The sequence below is a fragment of the Python bivittatus genome, unplaced genomic scaffold, assembly GCF_059951505.1.
Source record: "Python bivittatus isolate LINGU-HERP-01145 unplaced genomic scaffold, Pbiv_v1 ctg000560_np1212, whole genome shotgun sequence".
Classification (NCBI taxonomy): domain Eukaryota; kingdom Metazoa; phylum Chordata; class Lepidosauria; order Squamata; family Pythonidae; genus Python; species Python bivittatus.
This window is the reverse complement of record NW_028277083.1, coordinates 4,269,267-4,290,801: the sequence shown is the minus strand read 5'-3', so window position 1 is coordinate 4,290,801 and position 21,535 is coordinate 4,269,267. Positions and strand designations below refer to the sequence as shown.

Here is a 21,535-nt window from a genome sequence, read left to right as displayed (position 1 = left end):
GCAACATCTGATTTTGCAAACCAAGTGTCTGGAAAACAGCATGTCTTTCTCATATAAATTTGTAACTTGGTTGTCCAAGCCTTGGTTGTCATGCTAAAGAAATAGACGTTCATCCTGTTTAAAAGAAAGGTGTTAGGGATGGTGGAGTTACTGTTCCTTGCTGGTAACTGGAATCAACTGAGCAATAAGGCTTTATACATTTACAAAGGCCTACTGAGAATGAGAGAAAAGGGTGCCTCTGAACATGCCATCAGCCTGTGGATTGGTCATGGATACCAGAAGCAACTCTAATCGTGGAAACAAACAAACATGGTTTATTCTCCTTTGGAAGTCACTGTAACTTAGCCTGACCAAACTTGTGAACATAACATTGCAGGTGGGAGAGAAAACGTCTGTACATCATCTTGAACTTCTTGGAGGAAAGACAGGATCAAAATGCAATACATATTTAAGAATATAAGGAGCGTCCTGCTGGATTGGACCCTTGGCCCATCTAGTCCGCCAGTCTGTCCTCGCAGTGGCCAACTATGAGTCTTCCATAGAAGATGTCCAGCTTAAATGAAAGTTGAGGGAGAAATAAATACATCTATCTTATTTTTCACTTGGGGGGATTAACTAGATCTGTTAGTTGGCCTAAAAATTAAGCTTCAGAGAGATTAAGGGCATCTCTCTCTCTCTCATATATATATAGTTACTAGCTTGCTCAGTCCCTTGATTGCATTATTAATATGGTTGCTTCTGTATTCTTGTTTCGAGAGCTTTTCTGTTTTCCACAGAAAGTTAAGATGCAGACCTTCTCAGATCCCTTTACAATTGAAGGTCTGTCCACCTTGGTAACAATGTTGGTCCTGTTTTCAAGGAGTCCAGATTTGATCCCATATAGCAGTGTTTTTCAAACTTGGCAACTTTAAGAGGCGTGGACTTCAACTCCCAGAATTCCCCAGCCAGCATGCTGGCTGGGGAATTCTGGGAGTTGAAGTCCACGCCTCTTAAAGTTGCCAAGTTTGAAAAACACTGCTATATAGTGTTTCGTCTCTTCTTTAGATGACCACCTATTGTTTAGGAAACGTGAAATTGTTTTTCTTTAAGCAATGGATAGCCTGCAAATGCCTGGCTTTTTCCATCTTTTTCTTTCTGAATTCTGCTCTGTGAAAACCTACATTCGTGCAAAGATTTCTGGGTTTTGAATCGTGTCCTCCTGTACGGACACGCACATACTCCGCTTAGATTCACACGTTGCACTGAGCTGTGCTTTGGCAAACCACCGTTGGTCTCCCCAAAGCAATAAATTGTGGTTTGCAAGCTCACACTAAGCCAAACTTAAACAAGAGACGTTCTGGGTCGGCCTGGTGTTTTCAACCAGATCTCTTTCACACAAATGCGCACACATGGATGCATGCTGGGGCGTTGAGTCATCCCCAAGAAAAGCTGCATGGTGTTGTCTGTATTGTTTTCTGAAGTGTACCATTTTCTTATTGTTCAGCTAGATCACTTTTAATTCTGGGGACTTTCATTTTTTCATTTTTACTTTTTTGGAGGGTGGGTTTTTTTTCCCTGATCTCCTCGTCTTCCTTTCCATTGCAATTCTGAGGCTTCTAGAAACGGCCACTCCATGAAATTCCCCCTTCTCAGAATTGCATAACGGTTGACTTCCTTCCATTCACCGCTTGTGGGTTGGGTTGCGAGACTCCGACTCGGCCAATTTGAAGGTCCTCCTTTTATCAAGACAAAAATACGGCCCGTTCTTCCTCTCCTTGTTGACTTTCTCGCCCATGACCCTGACCGTCAACCCCGCCATTTGAGAGCCCGTCAAGGCTTAAAGGGTTCTCGAGCCCCTGATGCCCTGCAAGATGGGAATTGTAACGCTGAGCACCTGCAGACCCATTTCCTCAACTGGGCAGGGCGGCGGGTGTCAGTTGCTGCCTGCGGGCCTGTAGTGCAAAAGGAAACAGGCTCGTCTCTGTGGTCAAGGAAGTTGCAGAAGGAGTTGAGTCAGCCGTACACTAGGTCTGTGGTTGTTGACTGCTTTCGGGATTTTGGCTTTTCAGAGGGAAAGCGTTGCTAACTGCCAACCCGGTCCCTTTCATTTTCGTCAGCTTCCCCCCCGCCCCCCCATATTTCTGACAAGATGGAGGGAAGGAGGGAAGGAAGAAGGAATGATCCACAGGGAAGTTCAGCAGCCCCCCTCTGGTTTTGAAGCGGCCCTCTAACCCATTCTGCGTTTTCCTGGGTTGTTGGGGTCACTTCCAAATTTGCCTCTGTCCACCCATAGCTTTTGTGTCTGTTAGCACCGCAATAAACGTCCAGCTCAGGCTTTAAAAAGACAGGTTCTTAATTGAAAATCTGGACTAGAGTTAGACTAGAAATAGGAAGTCTAGTAGCACTTTTTCAGGCCAAAAAGAAATCACGAAAAGGCATGAGCTGCAGCTTCATTTGAGGCATAGATGAGATGCACCGATGCACCATATAAACCATAAAATGTATTAGTCGAAAAAGGTGCTACCCACCTCCCATTTTTTGGCTACCGTTGCCAACAGGGCTCTCCTCTTACAGGCTCTTAACCCCAACAGCAAATCATTCTGCAAAGTTTTTCCTAAGCTGTAGCGCATCCTGGTGTATGTTTGGCTAGTAACCAAACCAAACCCAAATCGATTCAGACACTGTATTTTGCTTGGCTCTGTGAACTCAGCCATTCTGGTCTGTTGAAACATAGTCTCTGGCTTAGCACAAGGATGGTTAAACCATAGCTTGGGAGCCATCCCCAGCTGGGGGATGGAGACCCACATTTTTTAGCCTGTTTGCCTTTGGGGAGGTTTGGCGGAATTAAAGAGTGAAATAGAAGAAAAGGTTTGCAGCCCTTAAAAACTGGGATTGGAGTGATTGTTTTCTTCCAACTGGAGATTTTAAGGGACAAAGAAGCAAGAGAATCTGAAAAATTAGGCCCTAGCCACTCGGGGGACATCAGACTATCACCAACCCCACCTCCTGAGACCAACGGGTGGAGAGAGATGTATTCCAGGCCAAAAATGTTGCCTCCTCCTACTTAGCTTGCTAAGCAAACCCATGTATTACAGTTTATTCAATAAACTGAGGTTTGCTGGTACGCTATGTAGAACCCAGGCACTTGGAAGACCTCACATTCTTGCTGCTCTATTTGCCTACTCAAAATGACATGTTTTAACTTGAGCTAAAGCGAAGAGTGTCTGTTCACAAATACACATTGCCCCCTCTTTGTCCTTGTTGACTTCTTGGCTCATTTGCTGCTTCAACCTATCAAACCCTCTTTAAAACCCATCTTACTTCACCTTCCCTTTACCTTTCCGTGTTTTGAAAGGTCCTCCTCCACTCCACCTCCTGTGGTGGGACGCATCCCTCAAAAGACCTTTCGATTAGCAACAAGAAAAGCCACTGCCCTTTTAAATGGCTAAAACTGCTTGTAGGTAGCTATTTTCTTCCTGTTTTCTGGCCTGATTTTGAGGAGTTGCTACTTATCCAAGGGTTTCTTCGCTGTGGTTTGGAAAAACATTTCACGACACTAGTGGTGTCTGCAGGAGGGAGTCGAAATCTGCAAGACGGATTGTCAAACTCATAGCCATCTTGCAGACTTTGACCCCTCTCACACATGTCCCTAGGTAGCACCTAAAATGTGATGCGTGGGGAAGTGTTGCTGATGGAGAATCTACCAGCCTTCTGAAGTCCTATGGAGTGTGGGCAGATGGGCGTCAAAGCATATGGCAATTGTGTAATGGGGTGTTCTAGCCAGGATGGGGGAAAGGGAGGCAGGGTGTGTGAGTGCAGCCCCCTCCGATGCTGCTGAGATACCCCATGGCCTTTTGGATCCCAAACTGATCTGCATGTTTTTCTTCTGTTTCAGGTTTCTCCCACCTGCCGAGTGGTCTATATCCCTCATACATTCCTCTGAGTCACCTGGAACCCCATAACAGCGGGAACCCATTACTCGCTCAGCTGAGTCAGCACAGCCTCTTCGAGTCCCCAAAAGGTTGGCCTGTCCCTCATTAATTAATTAATTAATTAATTCATTTATTCTTGATGCCATCCAACTCCAACTCTTCTATTTCTTGAGGGCATGGAGATCCCATTTTGCTCATTCTTTCCTTGGCCTAAAGCCACCCTGGGAGCTCTGGTGGGAATGTAAAGCTGGGTCCCACACACTAACTATTATAACACACTGGGTCTCCTAGAGATTCTCTAGAAATGTGGTTGTAGAACCCCGTTATCTGCCTTGTGCCCATTCTGGATGCCTTTCGCATGTGCCGGAAACCAAATTTTCTTTCCAGCCCAGCTTATGAAACACCAAAGATGTGGTAGATGTGTTTATTGCTCCCTATTTCCCCTCTGCCTTTGGACTTCCTTAAAGAATGCAACGTGAACAGTTTCCACACTTCAATACTTGACTTGGCTCCTAGCTCCCTCTGCCCCGACCCCCATCCCCTGCTTTTGTGTGGTCACATATTCCACATATATTGGGGGATTTTGCCATTAGATTTCCAGCTACCCACCCAAAACCTTTGCAGTGTGACCAATGAATTTGTACTTCAGCCCCGGATTGGGTTTCCTATCCTTAGTAATGTTTAACTATGAGGATCAGTTCCCCTAATTCCCTAAACAATGGACCCAGTGGCTGGGAATTCTGGGAACTGAAGTCCATGCCTCTGGAAGTTGTCATGGCTGGGTGGCCATGTTGATCTTGGCAGCAGGGTTCTGAAGTTCAAAGAGGCTGTTCTGCCTGTGAATTAGAGGTTGAAACCATCTGTTTCAAGGTCAGAAAACTTCTGGTAAGGCTGGTGAAGTAGGAACAGCCCCCTTTCCACCTGAACTGGGATATTTCATCATCTTGGATTTGTGTAGCCAAAGAGAATTGACCTTAAGCTGCTGTTTTTCTCCACCCCCCCCCTTTGATTTACAGATGGATTTTATCTTGCTGGGCACGCAGGACAGGCTGCCTTGCATCCCCAAGCCCCCCCCTCACGGGCAGCCCCCAACCACGCGTCTAGTGCCCTGCTCCATGAAAAGGACTTTGGGCACCTGCACAGGACCTCCAAGGAAGGCCCCAAAGACCTCGGTGGGAAGGAACGGTCTTGCCGAAGCGACCTCTCCTTGCCTCTGTCCAAGAAGGATGCCAAGCTGCGCGAGGAGGCCCGGCCTCACAGCGTGGTGGATCTCACCCAGGACACTAAGCCTGACAGCGAGAGAAAAACGAATGGTTTCGAAAAGGCCGTTAAGGCTGGGGAGCGGCTGTCCCCTTTCCTTGCGGAACACTTGCCCAGCCGGGGAGTCTTCGGCGGAGAACCAAAGTCCAAAAACCCACTTCAGACCTCTTCGCTCAGCAACTGCAATGGTGGAGGAAATGCCCAGGGCCCCGAGCTGGACCGTTGTGCCAAGGACCTCAGCAGACACGATGAGAATGTGAGGCCTTCTCCTTACATGTACTCCGACCGGCTGAAGAAAGTAGATTCTGCCATGGGTTCAGTGGCCGCTCTGCACGTTGCCTGCAGTTGTCCCTCTCCAGCTCAGCCAGGGAAGCTCCCCCCACCCTCGGCATTCCCTCCCCAGCCTGTCCATTCCAATATGTACACCATCTTCCCCTTGACCAAGGAGCCTGGGAGGGAGCACAAGGTCATCGCTCCAACCTTTGTGCCTTCTGTCGAGGCTTATGATGAGAGAAACGGCCCCATTCAAATCGCCTCCCAGGCCCGGGACATCACCAAAACAAAGGAGAAGGACGTTCCTGCTGCCACCAGAGTAGGTGTCCTGCAGGCGGTACCGGAGAGGTGCCTGGCTGACGCTTCTCGCAACCTTTTGCCCCAGGAGTTCCCCCTCCATGGAGATGCCAAGAGGATGGAAGTCCTGAGGGAGAAAGGTTCAGTGATCAGGGCGAACTCCATGGTCTTGAAGAAACAGGGGGCTTCAGAAACCTTCTTGAACAGGCCAAGGTTGAGCTCCCCAGAAAACAGGGAGTTCCTCACTTCGAAAGATTTGCCCAAAGCAGGCCTGGAGGCAGAACACCGCTCCTGCGAGCGGGACCGTTTTCAAAGGCCTGGCTGCAAAGAAGCAGTGAAGATTTATGGCACTTTGGACACCTCCTCCTCCTCCTCCTCTTCTTCCTCCTCCTCCTCCTCCTCCCGCCAGCATTTAGATCCCAACCAACAGCTGAAACCTCCTGAACAAAAGTGGAAGCCTTTTGAAATGGGCAACTTTGCCACAACCCAGATGGCTGTCCTAGCTGCCCAACACAACCATGCCAACCGGGTGGAGGAAGAAGCCAAGAAGACCTACCTTGAGCCCAGCAGCCTACAGAGATCCTCAGTAGTGGGACCCCGGAGCGTGGCAGAGAGCCTCCACCCTCCCTCACATGGTGAAGGATCAGCCATGCAAAGCCTCATCAAGTACAGCGGTAGCTTTGCTAAGGAGGCGTCAGGACGGCAAGGGGGTGGCAAGAAGAGCCCTTTTGGGGGTCTCGGCAACATGAAGCTGGACCCTGGCCAACAGCCTTCCCCCAAGGTCCAGCAGTTGCTGCCCCACCAAGCTGGCAAGCAGCTGAAGAAAGAACCTGAACGACCTGAAAGTGCCAAGTCCTTTGGACGGGAGAGCATTGGGTCTCAAGGGGAGGTGGAGGTTAGACATCTACCTGTTGGCATCGCGGTGGCAGTGGCCCGGCAGAAGGACAACAGCAGTGGCAGCAAGCTGGGGCTCGTGGACCGTGATCGCTCCCTCTCCTTGAGTAATGTTAAAGGTAGGCTGTTGGCAGGGAAGTATCAAGCTCCAGATGTGACAACTGCAACTCCCAGAATGCCCAAGAATAATGGCTGGGGAATTCTGGGAATTGACGTTCTCGTATCTGTAGGTTCACCCCCAAGCTGGGAGGGTTGCCTAGATGCAGATGGAGGTGGGAGATTTGGGTATTAGTTATGGGAATTCTCCAAATTGTTAGTCTCTTTCTGTTGGAATGACGACAAGAAAGTTGGAATTGACCACCAGGGGAGGTGACCTTTGAACAAAATAATTGTTAGGGTGTCTATTGTTAGGGTTATGGTGGCCATAGCAATGCTGTCAATTGTCTACATTAGCCTTGTTTTCATTGTCAAAAAAAGGAGGCAATTACAAGACAGTATTGTCTCAGTTTGCTACCAGATTTCAGCAGCAGCAATCTAGCTGCAGACGATGAGAAGAGGGTTTGTGTGGTGGGTCCCCATTTGCTCGTTAAAGAATCATAAGAGGTGATGGGAGAATTCCTTTTCTACCTGAGAGGACAGGCCAGTTTCTTTTCCTCTTGTGCACTGCCCAGGGTCTAGTGATCAGGGTGGTATACAATTATTGTGTAAGAAATAAATCAATCAGAGCAAATAAGATGAGCAAAATGGCTGTTCGTGTCAAATGCATGCATGCTGTTGATGTAACTCCCTGGATATTTTTCATTGGAGGATTCTGCACTATTTGGAAACCAAACCTATGCAATTGCCCAACACAGGCTGTTTTTGAGATTTTTGCAATTGCATGATGTTGGTTGCCTTAAAAAAAAAAAAAAAAAAGCCTAGCTCCATTGATTGATTGATTGATTGCTTATGTGCCATCAGGTTGTTTTCAACTCCTAGCGACCACATAAATAGATAGATCCATTACTGTTTCTTTAAAACTGTAGAAAAAATGTGTTTTCTTTATAGCATTTTGCTGAGCTTACGGCAGTCTCTTTCCCCATTTGTAGAAACTCCAGAGATTCAGCTGTCCCTATGAGATCTTTCAAGGGGAAAAGCAGCTTGATGGTTTTGCAGTTCTCCTTCATAGGAACCATTCAGATTTTCTTTTTCTTTTCTTTTTTTTACATATAAGCAAAACTAATTCACAGAGCATGAAGTAAGGACATGGATGCAGAAATGTCTTTAATTTCTCTCTTGTGTGCAGTGGAGGTGAGGGAACATTCCTCCAGAAGCTATGGCAGGTTGGGACACCACATAGATTCTCTGCTCCCTATTCTTAGTACTACAAGATTGATTGATTGATTGATTGATTGATTGATTGATTGATTACGTGCCATCAAAACAATGTTGACTTTTAGCAAGCACATAGGTAGACCTTCTCAGGATGTTCTGTCCCCAACCTGGTCCTTCAGGTCTCCCAATGGTGCACCCACCACTACTGTCATTAAGTCCATCCACCTTACTGCTGGTTGTCCTCTTCTCTTTCCTTCCACCTTTCCTAGCATTATAGACTCCTCAAGAGAGCTAGGTCTTCACATAACCTGTCCCAAATAAGATAACTTGAATCTGCTTGTTTTATTATTTATTTAACATTATTTATTTATTTATTAAACTTCTATAGCCACCCATCTATCAGAAGGAACTCTGGGCATCAAACAGAATAAAAACACAATATACTAACATTTGTGTCTCAAGTGAAAACTCTGGGTAGACTTGTTCTGTGATCTCTTTATTTGTTTTCATGGCTCTCCATGGTATTTTCAGGAGTCTTCTCCAACGCCAGTGTTGTCCAAACTTGGCCACTTTAAGATGAGTGGATTTCAACTCCAAGAATCCCCCAGCCAGCCATGCTGGCTGGGGAATTCTGGGAGTTGAAGTCCACTCATCTTAAAGTGGCCAAGTTTGGACAACAGTGTCCAACGCCAATGTTCAAAAGCGTTGATGCTTTTTCTCTCCTCCTCCTTCAAAGTCCAACTTTTGAGTTTCATAGAGTTTCTATTTCACAAGGAATGGCCTGAATGCAAAGAGGGTTTATCTCAAGGGAACTACAAGATTAGTGGCTGTGAAAACAGACAGTCTTTGAGGGATTGGGAGGTGGGCATAGTGGCAGTATGAAAGAGCTCTCTTTCCTCCATTGTTTGGATAATCCATGACATACTTGTTACCAGCTGATGGCTAAAGAGAGCCGTGCATGGGACTGTACTCTGAACGGATATGGATGGAGGTATGCGCTTTTATGGACAAGCTCCAGTGATCACCCAAATTCCGAAGGAGTATTGGAGTGCAGTCAACACATCTCAATGGTCCTGATGAGGCTGGAACTTTTATCTTCCAGGCTGGAGGCAGGAACAAAGGCATATAAAGCAGTTTTGGAGGTTTCTGTTGCATTTTGAGTTTTACTTCTGCTCTTTTCTGAAAGAGGAAACAGGACAGAGTATAAATTTCTGCATAGGACATGGGACCGGTTTTTAAAAAAACGAATTGACAAAAGCTGTTTCTCCTTCTGATAGCTCGTTTTAAGTTAGCTTCTAAAAATGTAATGCTAGTCCTAAAGAAGATGTTTGCTGTGCCTTTTAAGTTTTGGTTTTCAAGCTTGATTGATATTTATCTGTAGCAACATTGACCGTTAAGGGCAGTCAATGTTTGTTAGGGTTACTGTTCACTCTCAGAATGAGCTGCAGCCCCTCTGATGTCTGTAGCCTGACTTCAGCATCTCTGATCAGATATAAATACCAGTGAGTGCTTGTGCTGGAGTAAGAGCACACAGGATACACCTTGGCATGTGCTAGAACAGTGTTTTTCAAACTTGGGAAACTTTAAGATGTGTGGACTTCAACTCCCAGAATTCCCCAGTCACATTGCTGGCTAGGGAATTTTGGGAATTGAAGTCCACACATCTTAAAATTGCCAAGGTTGAAAAACACTGTGCTAGAGCATTGCAGTTCTGCAAGAAAGTTCTCAAATTCTGCACAGCGAAAAACTGGATTCTGTGCTCATCTTTATTTTATGAAAATTAGAACATTTGCATGATGTGCTTTAATATCTCATGGCTTCTAGTCCTGAGAAGGGGCAGAACTCTCTGTGAGATGTGAAAGTCCAGCCCTCCCACTGGGTTGGACCTTTGTAAAAAGAATTGCACAAATCTTCTCCAGATCTTTCTTCCAACATGGCAAAGAGGAAAGTGGGGAGTGGATTTATTTTTATCTTACACATATCCTAGCAAGAAGATGGTGGGCTGCTCTATCTTGCAGATGGGGGGTTGCTTGGATATCCCTGCCCCACCCTGGATTTTTTGGAAGCTTCCTCCTTTCTGTTTCAGAGCAGCTTCATTTCATTGTTTGGGTGATATGTATATAGGTAGTCCCTGGGTTTAGAATGCCCGGGTTATAGACAACCCATAGTTAAGAACAGAGCCTATTGTAGCAAAATTCAAGTTAAATACACAGTGGTTCAAGTTAAATACACAATGGTTCAAGTTCATTACACAATACTACTTATACAGTATTATACAATAATACTGTTCCGGCTTAGGTACAAATTCGACTTAAGGACAGACCTTGGGAACGGAACTCGTTCTTAGACTGGGGACTGCCTGTATATCATAGGCGGTCTCTTCTCAGCTGAAGGCAAGCTTCAGATGTTTTTTTGAAGGAACCAAGTCTACAAGGAAATTCATTGGCTATGCCGTATGGTGTCACTGTTGTACTGCTGTGTTTTGTGTGCAAAATTAATAGACAATATCAAAAAAACCCAAAACACATCAAATAGATGGAGAATTAGCCTTCTTGAATCTAGTTCCTTTTGGTTGTGGAGATTCTTCGTCTGGCATAGATGGGAGGCACCATCGAGAGAAGCTCATTGTGAGTCTGGACTTCTCCAATCTACTTCATGCTGGTAGTCACCGTGGGCAGATTTTATTGTCCATTTATTTTTCTAAAAGCATTCTTAAACCACGCTTTCACTAAAATGGCTTAAAATCAGTGGAAAGGGGGAAAAAATGATTTGTCTTAGGGTTTACAGTTGACAAGGCATAACACAGAAGGAAAAACAAATGAGGGGAAAAGGACAAAAAATGGTAGAAAGTTTCTCCTATGTTTAGCCAAAGCAAGGGCTTTGAAATTTCCTCCTGTTGACCAAGGCTTGTTTGATGAACGTTTTTGAACTTGCGTCGTTGGGTGTATGCTACATACTGTATATTCACCCAAAAGTAAATCACTGGAACTTCATTCCCAAGTTTGTATGTGTAAGATGGTAATAGCTCCATTCCAAATGAGCTGCTTTTGATTTTAAAGAGAATTTATGCTGCCTTCCATTTTTTTAAAACAAAACACCCACGATCAGTGTTTTGGGCTACGTTTCAGCATTTTCTGTAGCATGGATAATTGCAAGGGGAGACGGGTGTGGCTGTATGCACCGGACAGGTTATAATTAAAATTTTGGTAGCCATTAAATTTCATGTGGCCCTTAAGAAGGAAGAAATGCCCACTTGAACAAGGAGAATTGGATGAGTTGAAGATGGGCAACTGTTTTTGATGGATTAGGGATGGAGACCTGTGGCATTGGGCCACGCCAGATGTGGAATGTGTTAGATCTCTATCAGTTTGCAGAGTGATCCTGGGGACCCAAAGTTAAGCTTCAGGCCAGGGATGGTTAGAGAAAATTGAAAGGGAATGGCTACTGCAGTATTTCTCAACCTTAGCAACTTTAAGATGTCTGGACTTCAACTCCCAGAATTCTGGGAGTTGAAGTCCAGACATCTTAAAGTTGCTAAGGTTGAGAAACACTGGGCTACTGATTGGGGAGATAAACAGAAGTCACCCCATTGAGTGATCTTCTTTAGTTCCTGCAACAACTTGGTGGCCAAATGAAAATTGCCGGACTCTCATGAGATTGCCTTTGCCAAAAATTTCTTATGCAACTTCGGTTGAGATTTCAGCTCAGCGTTCTCTGAATCACGAAATTAAATATTGGCAATTTAAAAAAAAAGAGTTTGGGAGGTGGCTTGATTTCCCTAATCCCCAAATTATAGCACTTCATCGTCTGGAACCCTCCAGCCATTTGGACTACAGTTCCCATTTGGCATGGGGACTGTGGTACGAGTCAACTGGAGGGCATTGGGTGGACGAAATGGAAAGGTGAGGAGCTAAAAAGCAGGGAGGAATGACCAGAGGAGGGGAATGAAACTGGGTCTTGTTCTAGTGTATGAATTCTCCCTTTCTTTCTCTCTCTCTCTCTCTATTTTTGGTTGGCAACTTCAGCATGTAGAGTCCTGATTTCTAAGCTTCGCCTCTGTGTATTCACCAACCCCCCTTTTAAAAAAATAAGATAAAGATAAATAAATCAATCCTTGTCTCTGGAAACATCACAGAAACCACTTAGCTTTGTGGGAATAACTTGGGGAACATTTTGTTAGAGTGAGTCACTGTGGTGGTCATCCAAGTTCCATCCTTTCCCCCAAGTTAAATTTTTCAGCGGGTCATGAGTGAGTGTGCTAATGTCTGCAATGTATTTCCGTCTACATTTTATTGTAATTTTTTAAAACATTGCTTCACTGGGGCCGGTCTGTTTTTCAACCAATTTGGCATTTTCGAGAGCATGGCGTGGGCACTCACACAAAATGGCAGCTGTGGCTTGCCTTTTCAAAGAGGGGTTGAAAGAGGCACGTGGATAGCTTCCAAACTTCCATTTACCAGAAGGTGTGATGGTTCCCCATTGCCTTGTCCACCCCCCCAGGAAGTTATTTAGCCCCTCACATTATCCCTGCCTTTTTTCTAGGCAGGTAGATAACACTTTCAAAGTCCATTTTTAATTTTCTAAGACAGCTGATGGGGGTGAAGGGTGGGGAGAGAGAGCAGAAGATGCTTGGGAATAAAGGTGAAGATGGTGTTTTGCTCTACAGAGCCTGCCCCCCTTTTTAAAATGGGTGTGTGATCTATAAGAAAAGCTGCAGACATGTTGGGGTCCATGGACATGGCATTTAGCACCTCCGATATAAGGAGATAAATGGAGAAATCAACAGAGAAAACTTAACTTCACCCTTAAATGTAAATTAATAATTTTGTTCAAGGGCAGCAGCTGTTGAAGTTCTGAACTGAACCTGGGACCCATTTCATATCCATCTTGCGCACCCCTGTTGAACTTGTAGGGACTCCTGAGAACAAGGACCAGTCCAGCCCGCTTGACTTTAATTCTCAAAATGTGCAGTTGTACAGTGTTGTACTGAAGACCAGCAGGGCTTCCCCCAAACCTTTAACCAGATCATTTAAAAGCTGGTTTGGTTTTAATCCTGGCATGCTTGTTGATTTGGTGGCTTATGGTGAAGGAGGCATTCCAACACATTTGGCAAGCTTGTGGCATGGCCTGTGGGTGAATCAAGTCCTAGAGGAAGGCAATAATTAGGTTGAGTTTTCTAATTAATTAATTTGGTTAATCGTTAGGTTACATTTGGTGCATGCAGCCAGTGAGAGAGCATCAGGAAGATGAACAGAGTTAACCCAGAGGTACAATTCTGGACAATTCCCAAGATGGTGGTGTTTGAGGGGTTTGAGTGTGGCACCTATAAAAACGGGTGGAGCTTCAATCCCACCACTGTGGCCACCATCTTGAATTTTCTGACCATCCCCTATGGACACTTGACTGTAGGTGTGAAACTGGAATAAAAATGGTGTCCACCTTCTGCCTATCTTCTAGTGAGATCGCAATCAGAGAAACCTAATGAAGATGAACCCCTCCTCCAAATAATGTTCATTTAAGTCATCGACCATTGTCCTTTGCTCTTGCTTCACTATTCCTGCAAGGCTAAATCAGTGGGCCCCTGGCCAAACATTCCCCAGATTTGGGGATAGAGAAGAACGTATCCCAGAGTCCTCCCCATCCTTGTTTGAAATGGCTGCAAGATTGGAACGCTGGGCTGGAGAACATTGGGATGGACGTGTGTGGGGTTCAACAGAGGCAGCGTGGAGGGGTTGGGGGGCTGCTGAAGAGAGAACGCCAGAGCCACCGCCCCGAAGAGGAAGAGCCTTGAATGGGGAGGGGGGCGTTGCAGAACGCGGCTTAAATTTGCCAGTTGGGAGCCCACTCGCCAGGGGTGCGTCCTTCCAAGCGCATTGGTGCCCCTTCCCATCTGCCCACCGCTGCCCACCTCTCCATTAATGGGGGGGCAGCAGTCCAAAGCATCTCCAGTGCTTTCCCGCTGGCACTGCAGAGAAAAAGGGAGTTGGGTTTCTCTCCGCCCGCAGACCCCTCGTTCAGCCCCTTTGTGTGCAGTGGGGAGACTTCATTTTTCCGCTCTGCTGTACGGCTCGGTTCCCACAGCCTCTTTGCGTCTGGAGCCAAGAGACGGGGCTGGTAGCCAACAAAGAAGATGTGTTTGTTTGAGCTGGTCTGAAAGCTTCTCCCCCCCCGGCCCCCCCGGCCGTGCTCAGCCCCCTCCCTCTGGCTCCGTTAAATGTAATTTACTGAGCAGAACTAAGAGGCTGCGAACAAGAGCTGCATTTTGTCTTGGTTGCTAAGCAATGGAATTGGCACACAAGGGTTTCCTTTTTGCTGCCTCGCTGCCCCCTCCCCAATTCTCCCTGGCCCCTCCACCCTTTTCCCGTCCTTGCGTGCCAAGAGACTTTCTTCTTCCTTTCTTCTTCTTCTTCTTCTTCTTTTCTTTTCTTTTTTATTAATAACGTTTAGTTTGTTTGCGCCAAGCGGAGGGCGCTGGAAGGTGCAAAACCTTTTAAGAGAGAGAAAAACAAGGGGCTTTACTTGGCTAATCTTGTAGGATTTGGCAAGTCAAACCACACATTGAACGGGGGCGTTGGTTGCCAAGGAAACAGGGGCCTGGAGTTTTTTTTTGCCCCCCTCCTCGGCTCTGTGCAGAACCGATTGAATTTTGCATGGGCTTCGTGCGTCATGTCAGGATATTTATAAAGACAAAACTGCCCATTGAGTTTTGGGGGGGGGCAATTGCCAGTTTGCCCATTGTGTTTAGGATGGGGGGGGCAGAGCCCTCCCTGTGCAGCGACAACCTTTTTAAAGGCTTATTCACAATTATTCTTACGCCAGCAAGAAAACATGGAGGACGCTGTTCGATGGCTTGTATGTCGTTTCAGTTAGCTGCGATCCCCCTGGACAGGGTGCAAACGGGGTTAAAAACATGCAGGAAAAATAAAGGGATCGAAAGTGACCATTTGCAAGATTGGGGGGCTCTTCTTTAGGAGAAACCCAGGTACAACGATCAGCGGGGGATTATTTGAAACACCTTTTTTTTTTAAAAGGCTTCCAAGGGCCCACCGGGGTGACCGAGAAGGTGGAGGACGGACGGAGACCAAATGTCAGGACCGAAATAAATAAATAGTAAATAAATAAAAGGAACCACTGACCATTTGTGATGGGAGGGAAGGCGGGTTGAAGCCAATAATCGGCCAAGTGGAACAAGCTCGACTATAATCCAGATCGGCTCCGTGATGAAATGGTGTTGGTGCCCTTGTAGATGCAGAATCGTTAGGGATCAGCCTCGACCAGGGGCAGTTTTGCAGAAAAGCAGGGCTCCCGTTCTGCTTTCCCCAAGAATTGTGGCTTGCCGGGGAATTGCAAAAATAGCTCCGTCGTTTTCCAGAGACGTGCTCCCTCCGATGATTTTGTGAACGTCCTCTGCTGTAATTCGGAGCTTTGTGTTATTAATCATTTTGAAATCTGGCCATTATGCTTGACCACAAATCCTATGGGCTGTCTTGTGATCGTTTAAATTTTCTAGTGAAGTGTGTGGTGTAGAGTTTTTGTGGGGTGAGCTGTACAGTCCTGAAAGGCAGCCTGTGCTAATTACCTCTATTTTATATACTGTATTTTTGTCTGAGGCCTCATTCAAAACTGGTAAGTGAATGCGGCTTCTTTATGGTCCTCATGTGCAGAAATGCATGCACCTCTGTGCAACCTCTGATTTGCCATTTTGCACAACTGCCTTATGGTATAGTTTTGTATTTCAGAGAAATGCATGGAACAGTCTTCTCCAAATGGATTCAGCTCCTATCATCTTTGAGTAACACGGCTGGGCAGCAGGGTTAAGAGAACTACCTAAGGACTGATGAGGATATAGAAGGCTGGTATCTAGAGTAGAACGATCCTATATCTTAGTATATCCAGAAGCTCAGACAACTTAAATCCTAGAACTTATTGTAGGAACACAGAATTCTGGTACCACGCTGGCCATTGTTTCTTTTTATAACCAATTATTTGTTTGTTAGATTTCTGTCCCATCTTTCTTCTGGGGTGACATAGCTCCCTCCCTCTGCTCAGTGATATCCACTCAACAATAATCTAGTAAGGTAATTTGGGAGCAGAACTAGGAATTGGTCTGTAGGCATCTGAAGCTTCCTGATTAAGTGGAGATTTGATCAGTCCTTCCGATTCCACCTGATGTCCTAACCTGACATCTTAACCATTATACCACACTGTCTCTTTGGGCTTCCCCATCAAGGATCCTGGTAATTCTTGGGGAGGTGTCTGGAACTACAACCATCTGTTGGAGGATTCTCAGTGTTTGATTCTATTTAGAGGACGTTGAGCTAGCTTTATTTCGGTTGCCCCTTAGGACATGGACGGTCAGATGAGGACTGTGGGGATGAACGGCCACGCCTTCGAGAAAGCCACCTCCTGGCGAGTCGTCTGGAACGAGACCAGGAGAAACTTCTCAGGTGATTTTTTTTTTATGCAGGTGATACTTTTCCTACTCTGCTTTAGCTCTAAAATTAGACCTTTTCTGCCCGCAGATTTGCAGCCTGATGAAAGATGCAACTCACAAGAGATAGGGACAATTTTGAAAAGGGCAAATGTGCCAGATCTTAATGTTCAGTAGTAGCTCTTGTAAGGACTGGCTGGGAAGAAAGTAGGAAAAGAGGTCATGTCACCAAGGTGGTGGAATCATGCATTTGTCCCCCATTTTGTATCCTGCATGGGGAAATAAACATGGAGTGCGCATCGCGCATCCTTTTCACTAGGCAAAAGGGTTTGGCAGCACCGCTGGCCAAGTGGGGAGCTAGAGAAGTGGTATGTATTTATTTACAACACCCTCATGCTTTGGAGTATTTTCGCTCTATGCAAGCCTCCAGAAATAGCACCAGGCATTTCTTTCTAGTTAATTGTTGGGGATGAGCTATTTAAAGATATATGCTGCTTCCCTCGCGCGTGATACAGGGGAAGGAGGAGGAGCATCATCCTCATCCTCATAAGCAATAATAATGTACCAATACATTTTAGCAACAAACACAAGAAAAGCACATCAAGCCACAGTGAAAAACAGCAGGGGGGGGGGGAAATTGCCAAGCAAAAAACAGATAAATTCAACAAGCCACTGATCTAGTCTAAACAAAAACATTCTTGCTGATGGAAGGACAATTGAGAACGGGCTGAGTGAACTTCCTAGAAAGTTGCAAACGTTATCCTCACACTACCTGCTTGCTTTGGGTTTTTCCAAACTATGAAGCTCCTCCACCGGCATCTTCCACCAGCAGCTGAAGTGTCTTGTTCCTTATCCTGATGAAGAGTGGAAGGCCCACAATTGAAACCCTCAAGGGTTTGGATCCCTAAACTCTCCTCTCTTTTTCCTCCAGAGAAAGCAAAGAACTGGCTGATTTTGCTCGGATACATCCGGCCACCTGTGCTACAAATGGCTTAAACTCCAACCTCATGGTGACTGGGGGGCCACCCCTGACAGGTTCAGGGCGGTGGTCTGGTGACCCAGCACCACACCTGGCGACCCATCCATGGTTACCCAGAAGCAGCAGTTCGTCCATGTGGCTTACTGGCCACCCCTATGGTAAGGTGATCAAGTGAACACAAAGTTGGGCTCTTGTTTTGTTTACAGCATTATGGCTGGTTGCCATCAAGCAGGGGTGTGCAAATGTTTCGTTTTGAACTGTTTCCCGTGCGAAACTTCGCAAGATGCCCTGTTTCAAACACCTTGGTGGTGCTTCAAGTTTGAAAAATGTTTGAAACGGCCTATTTCACATTCTGTACTTAATATTGTTCACCCCTCCCCACTGTCAAGTCCTTACCTAGCATAGTGGCTGGATGGTTTCATTAACCCATCAGTGGACCCATTTCCTTGATCCTTTCTAAAGTTAAGTTACTTGTGATTTATAGTTTAACGTTTACATGACTCCTGTTGGCCATCAGTCCTGATCTGCGTCTCCCTTCTTCCCTACAATCAAGATTGGGAGATTGTCTTCAGGCTTCCCCCTTTTATAAATAAAAAGGAAAACAGGTTACTAATTCTCACGGTTAGAGGTGGGACAAGAAAAAGGCTTTCCAGTACATTTTATATCAGATTGAAATCATAATTTTGTTCCAGTGAATTTATGGTAGGCTTGTAGATGATTTTGTAGGAGCAGTGAAGACAAAACTTGTCCTACTCTGTGCCTTAATTTATGGATGCAACTGTGGTCATAGTATATGTCAACCTTCCAGAACCGGGATGGGACAGATGGCTGGGAATTCTAGTAGATGCATTCCCCATATATCTGGTGGGTTTAAGGGAAACTTGGTGTATAAACACAGATACAATCTCAGGAAAGCAGAGAGACCAAGGAAAAAGTTCTGGGAACTGAGCAAATTAGCATGGCTTCCAGATGTTTTTCCCATTACAGTACCCCATCCCATAATTTCCTAATGCCCACCTTTATTGATTGTTGGAAGGTCTGCCATTTTGCATTTTGCCCCTTTCAATTAAGTTTTCTAACAACAACACAAAGCCACAAGTGTAATGATGTCCAGCAATCTCCTTTGTGTTTTCATGCTCTTAGAAAGTACATTCTTTTCAGCTTGTATCTTGTCACTTACATACTGGGCACCTATGGTGAATCTGGGATACCTCCAGGTGACTAGAATGAAAAATGGCAAACCAGCTGCTTTATTATCCATGCAAATGTGTGTATTCCTGGGTGACCAGTGGGAGAATCCTAAAATATGTTCGTTTGGGCATAATCCCACATTGTCTCATGAGGTTTATTCAGTTGTAAGGTAAGGTAGAAAACTTTTGAGTCTTGGAACAATTCTGACTACAGATTTCCAACCACATGCAAGTGGTGCTGGGAATGGAGGTTGAAGCAAGTTGGAATCTAGTTTGCCGCATGGATGTGACCTTTGCCCTTTTTACTTTATGGAATTTCTGTTCTGGTCCTATTTTTTTTTAGGGCACCCTTCTTTGCACCAAGGCATGGCTCCTGGCTTTCCTTCCAGCATGGGGGGAGCACTGCCTTCTGCATACCAGTTTGCCAGAGATCCTCAGTCTGGCCAGCTTGTCATGATCCCCAGTGAACACCTGACACACTTTGGTAAGTATCCAAGAGCTGTGACCGTCCAAGGCAGAACCTATTGCAAGACACGGGCACATTTTTCACATTTATAGAGATTACAGACTTCATTTTGGGGAGAGATCTTTGTAGACCTTCACATCCAGATTTCTTTTTTAGACATTCAGTTTTATGGATGACCAATAATGTGGGTCTTATTGGACCTGACCCCTTTCTTCTTTCTCCAGAGAGCACACTTTTTAAACATGGTTGTTTCCATCCTCCTGGGATCTCAGAAGGCATTGTTCCTGACCTCATTAGAATACAGCTAGTCCTCGTTTAGTGACTGCCTTGTACAGTGACTGTTTGCAGTTATGACGGTGATGAAAAACATCACTTTGTGGCCAATCCTTGCATTGATGACCTTTGCAGGTCTGTAAAGCAAAGGAAAGCTGAAATCAGATCATAAGCACAGTCACAGTTTCACTTAGCCCCTGCTTCGCTTAACGACCTAGTTCCCGGTCCCAATTGTGGTGGCTAAACGAGGACAACCTGTAGGTGGGACCAATATTCAGTGCATTTTTAAAAAATAGTTTGGGGGGGGTGATGGAGCAAACAAGGGTAGGAAGCATTCAGCCTGTTTTACAGCTGAAATCATGAAACAAGAGACAACATCACACCACTGAAAAGAGGCATTTTGCTGCTGATTTTATTTATTTGATTGTTTGTTTGTTTACTGTATTGATTTACATGGCTGCCTATCTCACAATTGCTGCTCCGGGTGCTGAACATAGAACTAGAAAACCGACAGAAGAGAAATAATAATAACAACATGATAATATAATGGATTTTGGTAGAGAGATGCTTTGGGGGAGGCCCGTACGCGGCCAACTGGATGGCACGTAGCCCGCCTGCAGGGTACATGCATTGCTTGGTCCTTGGAATCTGGCTTTGACTGAGGTGGTGGTTTCAGGTCGGTCTCTCTTTCCATTCCAGCAGAGCTGATGGACCGTGCGCCTCCTCTCTGGCCTGCCATGTATTCTCCTACCAGGGGCTCCCTCCAGCACGCTCACCAACTCCAGCTCTTATCTCACCAGCAGCTGATTCGTCAGCATGAGCTATACCTCCTGCAGCAACAGGCTGCACACGCCCAGTTGGTGGTAGGTTCTAACCCTTGGCTTCCACTTCTGCAACTGCATTTGGAAAACCAACCTCAGCTGCATCTCCTTTCTGAACCTGGGTGCACAGATGCGATTGAATGGAGAAGATGTAGTTAGATCCTAGTTGTCATTAATTAAATAAAGTGGGCTGGCTTTCCCACACTGTTGTTATGCCTGGATTTTTTCCGGGCAATCTTCATACTGGGCAAGGTGGGACAATGTGTGGCAGACCAAGTTAACCATGAGCAACCCTAACCCTAACCCATGCACTAATCTGTGGTTCTTAAACACTGATGTCTTAAGGTCCATCAGGGCCTCTGTCAAGGAACGTGCTCCCATTATTGTAGAAAGAAAATTGCCTGGGTTTACAGGCATTTATCATTTCTGGTAAGTTGTAAAAATGACACCTTTAAGGACCTACCCTGTGCCCTACCTAGTTTACTTCTGAGTCCACTTTGTGGTTCACGTAGCATCAGTGGAGAACCGATTCAGGTTTTCTTTTCAGATCTCCTTTTTCTCAACAGGAGAGGCTAAAAGCCAGCGAGCAGCGGGCAGAGATGGAAGAAAAGATATCCAAACGGAGCCTGGACAATGCCAAATCAGGTTTGCCAACCTCTGGCTCCAGCCTCCTGCACCGGAAGCCCCCAGTTCTGTCTCCAAGCACTTCTGCATCCTACAATAAGGCGGTCAGTCCTCCTCCCCTATCACCCAGATCCTCCTCCGTGTCGGTGCTCAAAGCTGAGGTTATCCAAAAGTTGGAGGAACCGCCAAGCCAGCCAACCTATTCCTATCCCACTACTCCTATCACTCATCCTTCTAGCCCACCTCCTGCTTCTCCACCCCCTGCCCCTGCCCTTCCTCCAAAAGAAGAGGAGGAAACTGAGAACATGGAGAAGAAAGAGCTGGAGCTGGAAAAAGAGACCTCTGCTTCATACCAGACTTTGTTTCCAGGTACAATGCCCCATTATTTTTTAACCCACTTTCTTCTTTTTTTTAATTTTCTGTTTTGTTCCTTGCTTGCTTCTTCCAAAAACTCCTTTCCTCCCCTGAAAGGGATGTGAAGCTTTGTCAGTAGACAGGTCTGAGGTGTCTTCCGTCATATTATGGAAGTTCCATCCTACTGTGCAGTTGAGTCCCTGACGCTGGTTTACTGAAACCCCTTCCAGTTCTATATCCTGGAGAGAAAGAAGAGACTAAAACAATCTCAGGTTATCTTGGTATTTTAAAAGTTGGGTGCACAGCTGAAGAGTATGGATTTTCTCCATGGTATTGGTGAAAATGATTATTTTTAAAATAGTGGGTGGATTTTTGGGCAGCTCTCGAATTGGTCATGAAGGTCTTAGCCCCACCCTTGAAGGTTTGAGCTTCTTGATCTTGGATGGGT

At 45.7% G+C, this 21,535-nt stretch overlaps 1 protein-coding gene across 5 annotated transcripts in view; it reads left to right on the top strand.

Annotated features, from left to right (window-relative positions):
* Positions 1–21,535, top strand: part of TNRC18 (trinucleotide repeat containing 18) — an 80,134-nt gene that overhangs the window by 24,199 nt on the left and 34,400 nt on the right. For 4 of the 5 annotated variants that reach the window (XM_088148010.1, XM_088148011.1, XM_088148007.1 and 1 more), the window contains exons 3-9: positions 3,875–4,000; positions 4,928–6,754; positions 16,294–16,396; positions 17,312–17,517; positions 18,893–19,033; positions 19,988–20,151; positions 20,676–21,102. In XM_088148010.1, the coding sequence (XP_088004136.1) occupies positions 3,875–4,000; positions 4,928–6,754; positions 16,294–16,396; positions 17,312–17,517; positions 18,893–19,033; positions 19,988–20,151; positions 20,676–21,102 (2,994 nt within the window). The remainder of the gene's footprint in view (positions 1–3,874; positions 4,001–4,927; positions 6,755–16,293; positions 16,397–17,311; positions 17,518–18,892; positions 19,034–19,987; positions 20,152–20,675; positions 21,103–21,535) is intronic. The other variant, XM_088148009.1, reaches the window with a different exon arrangement.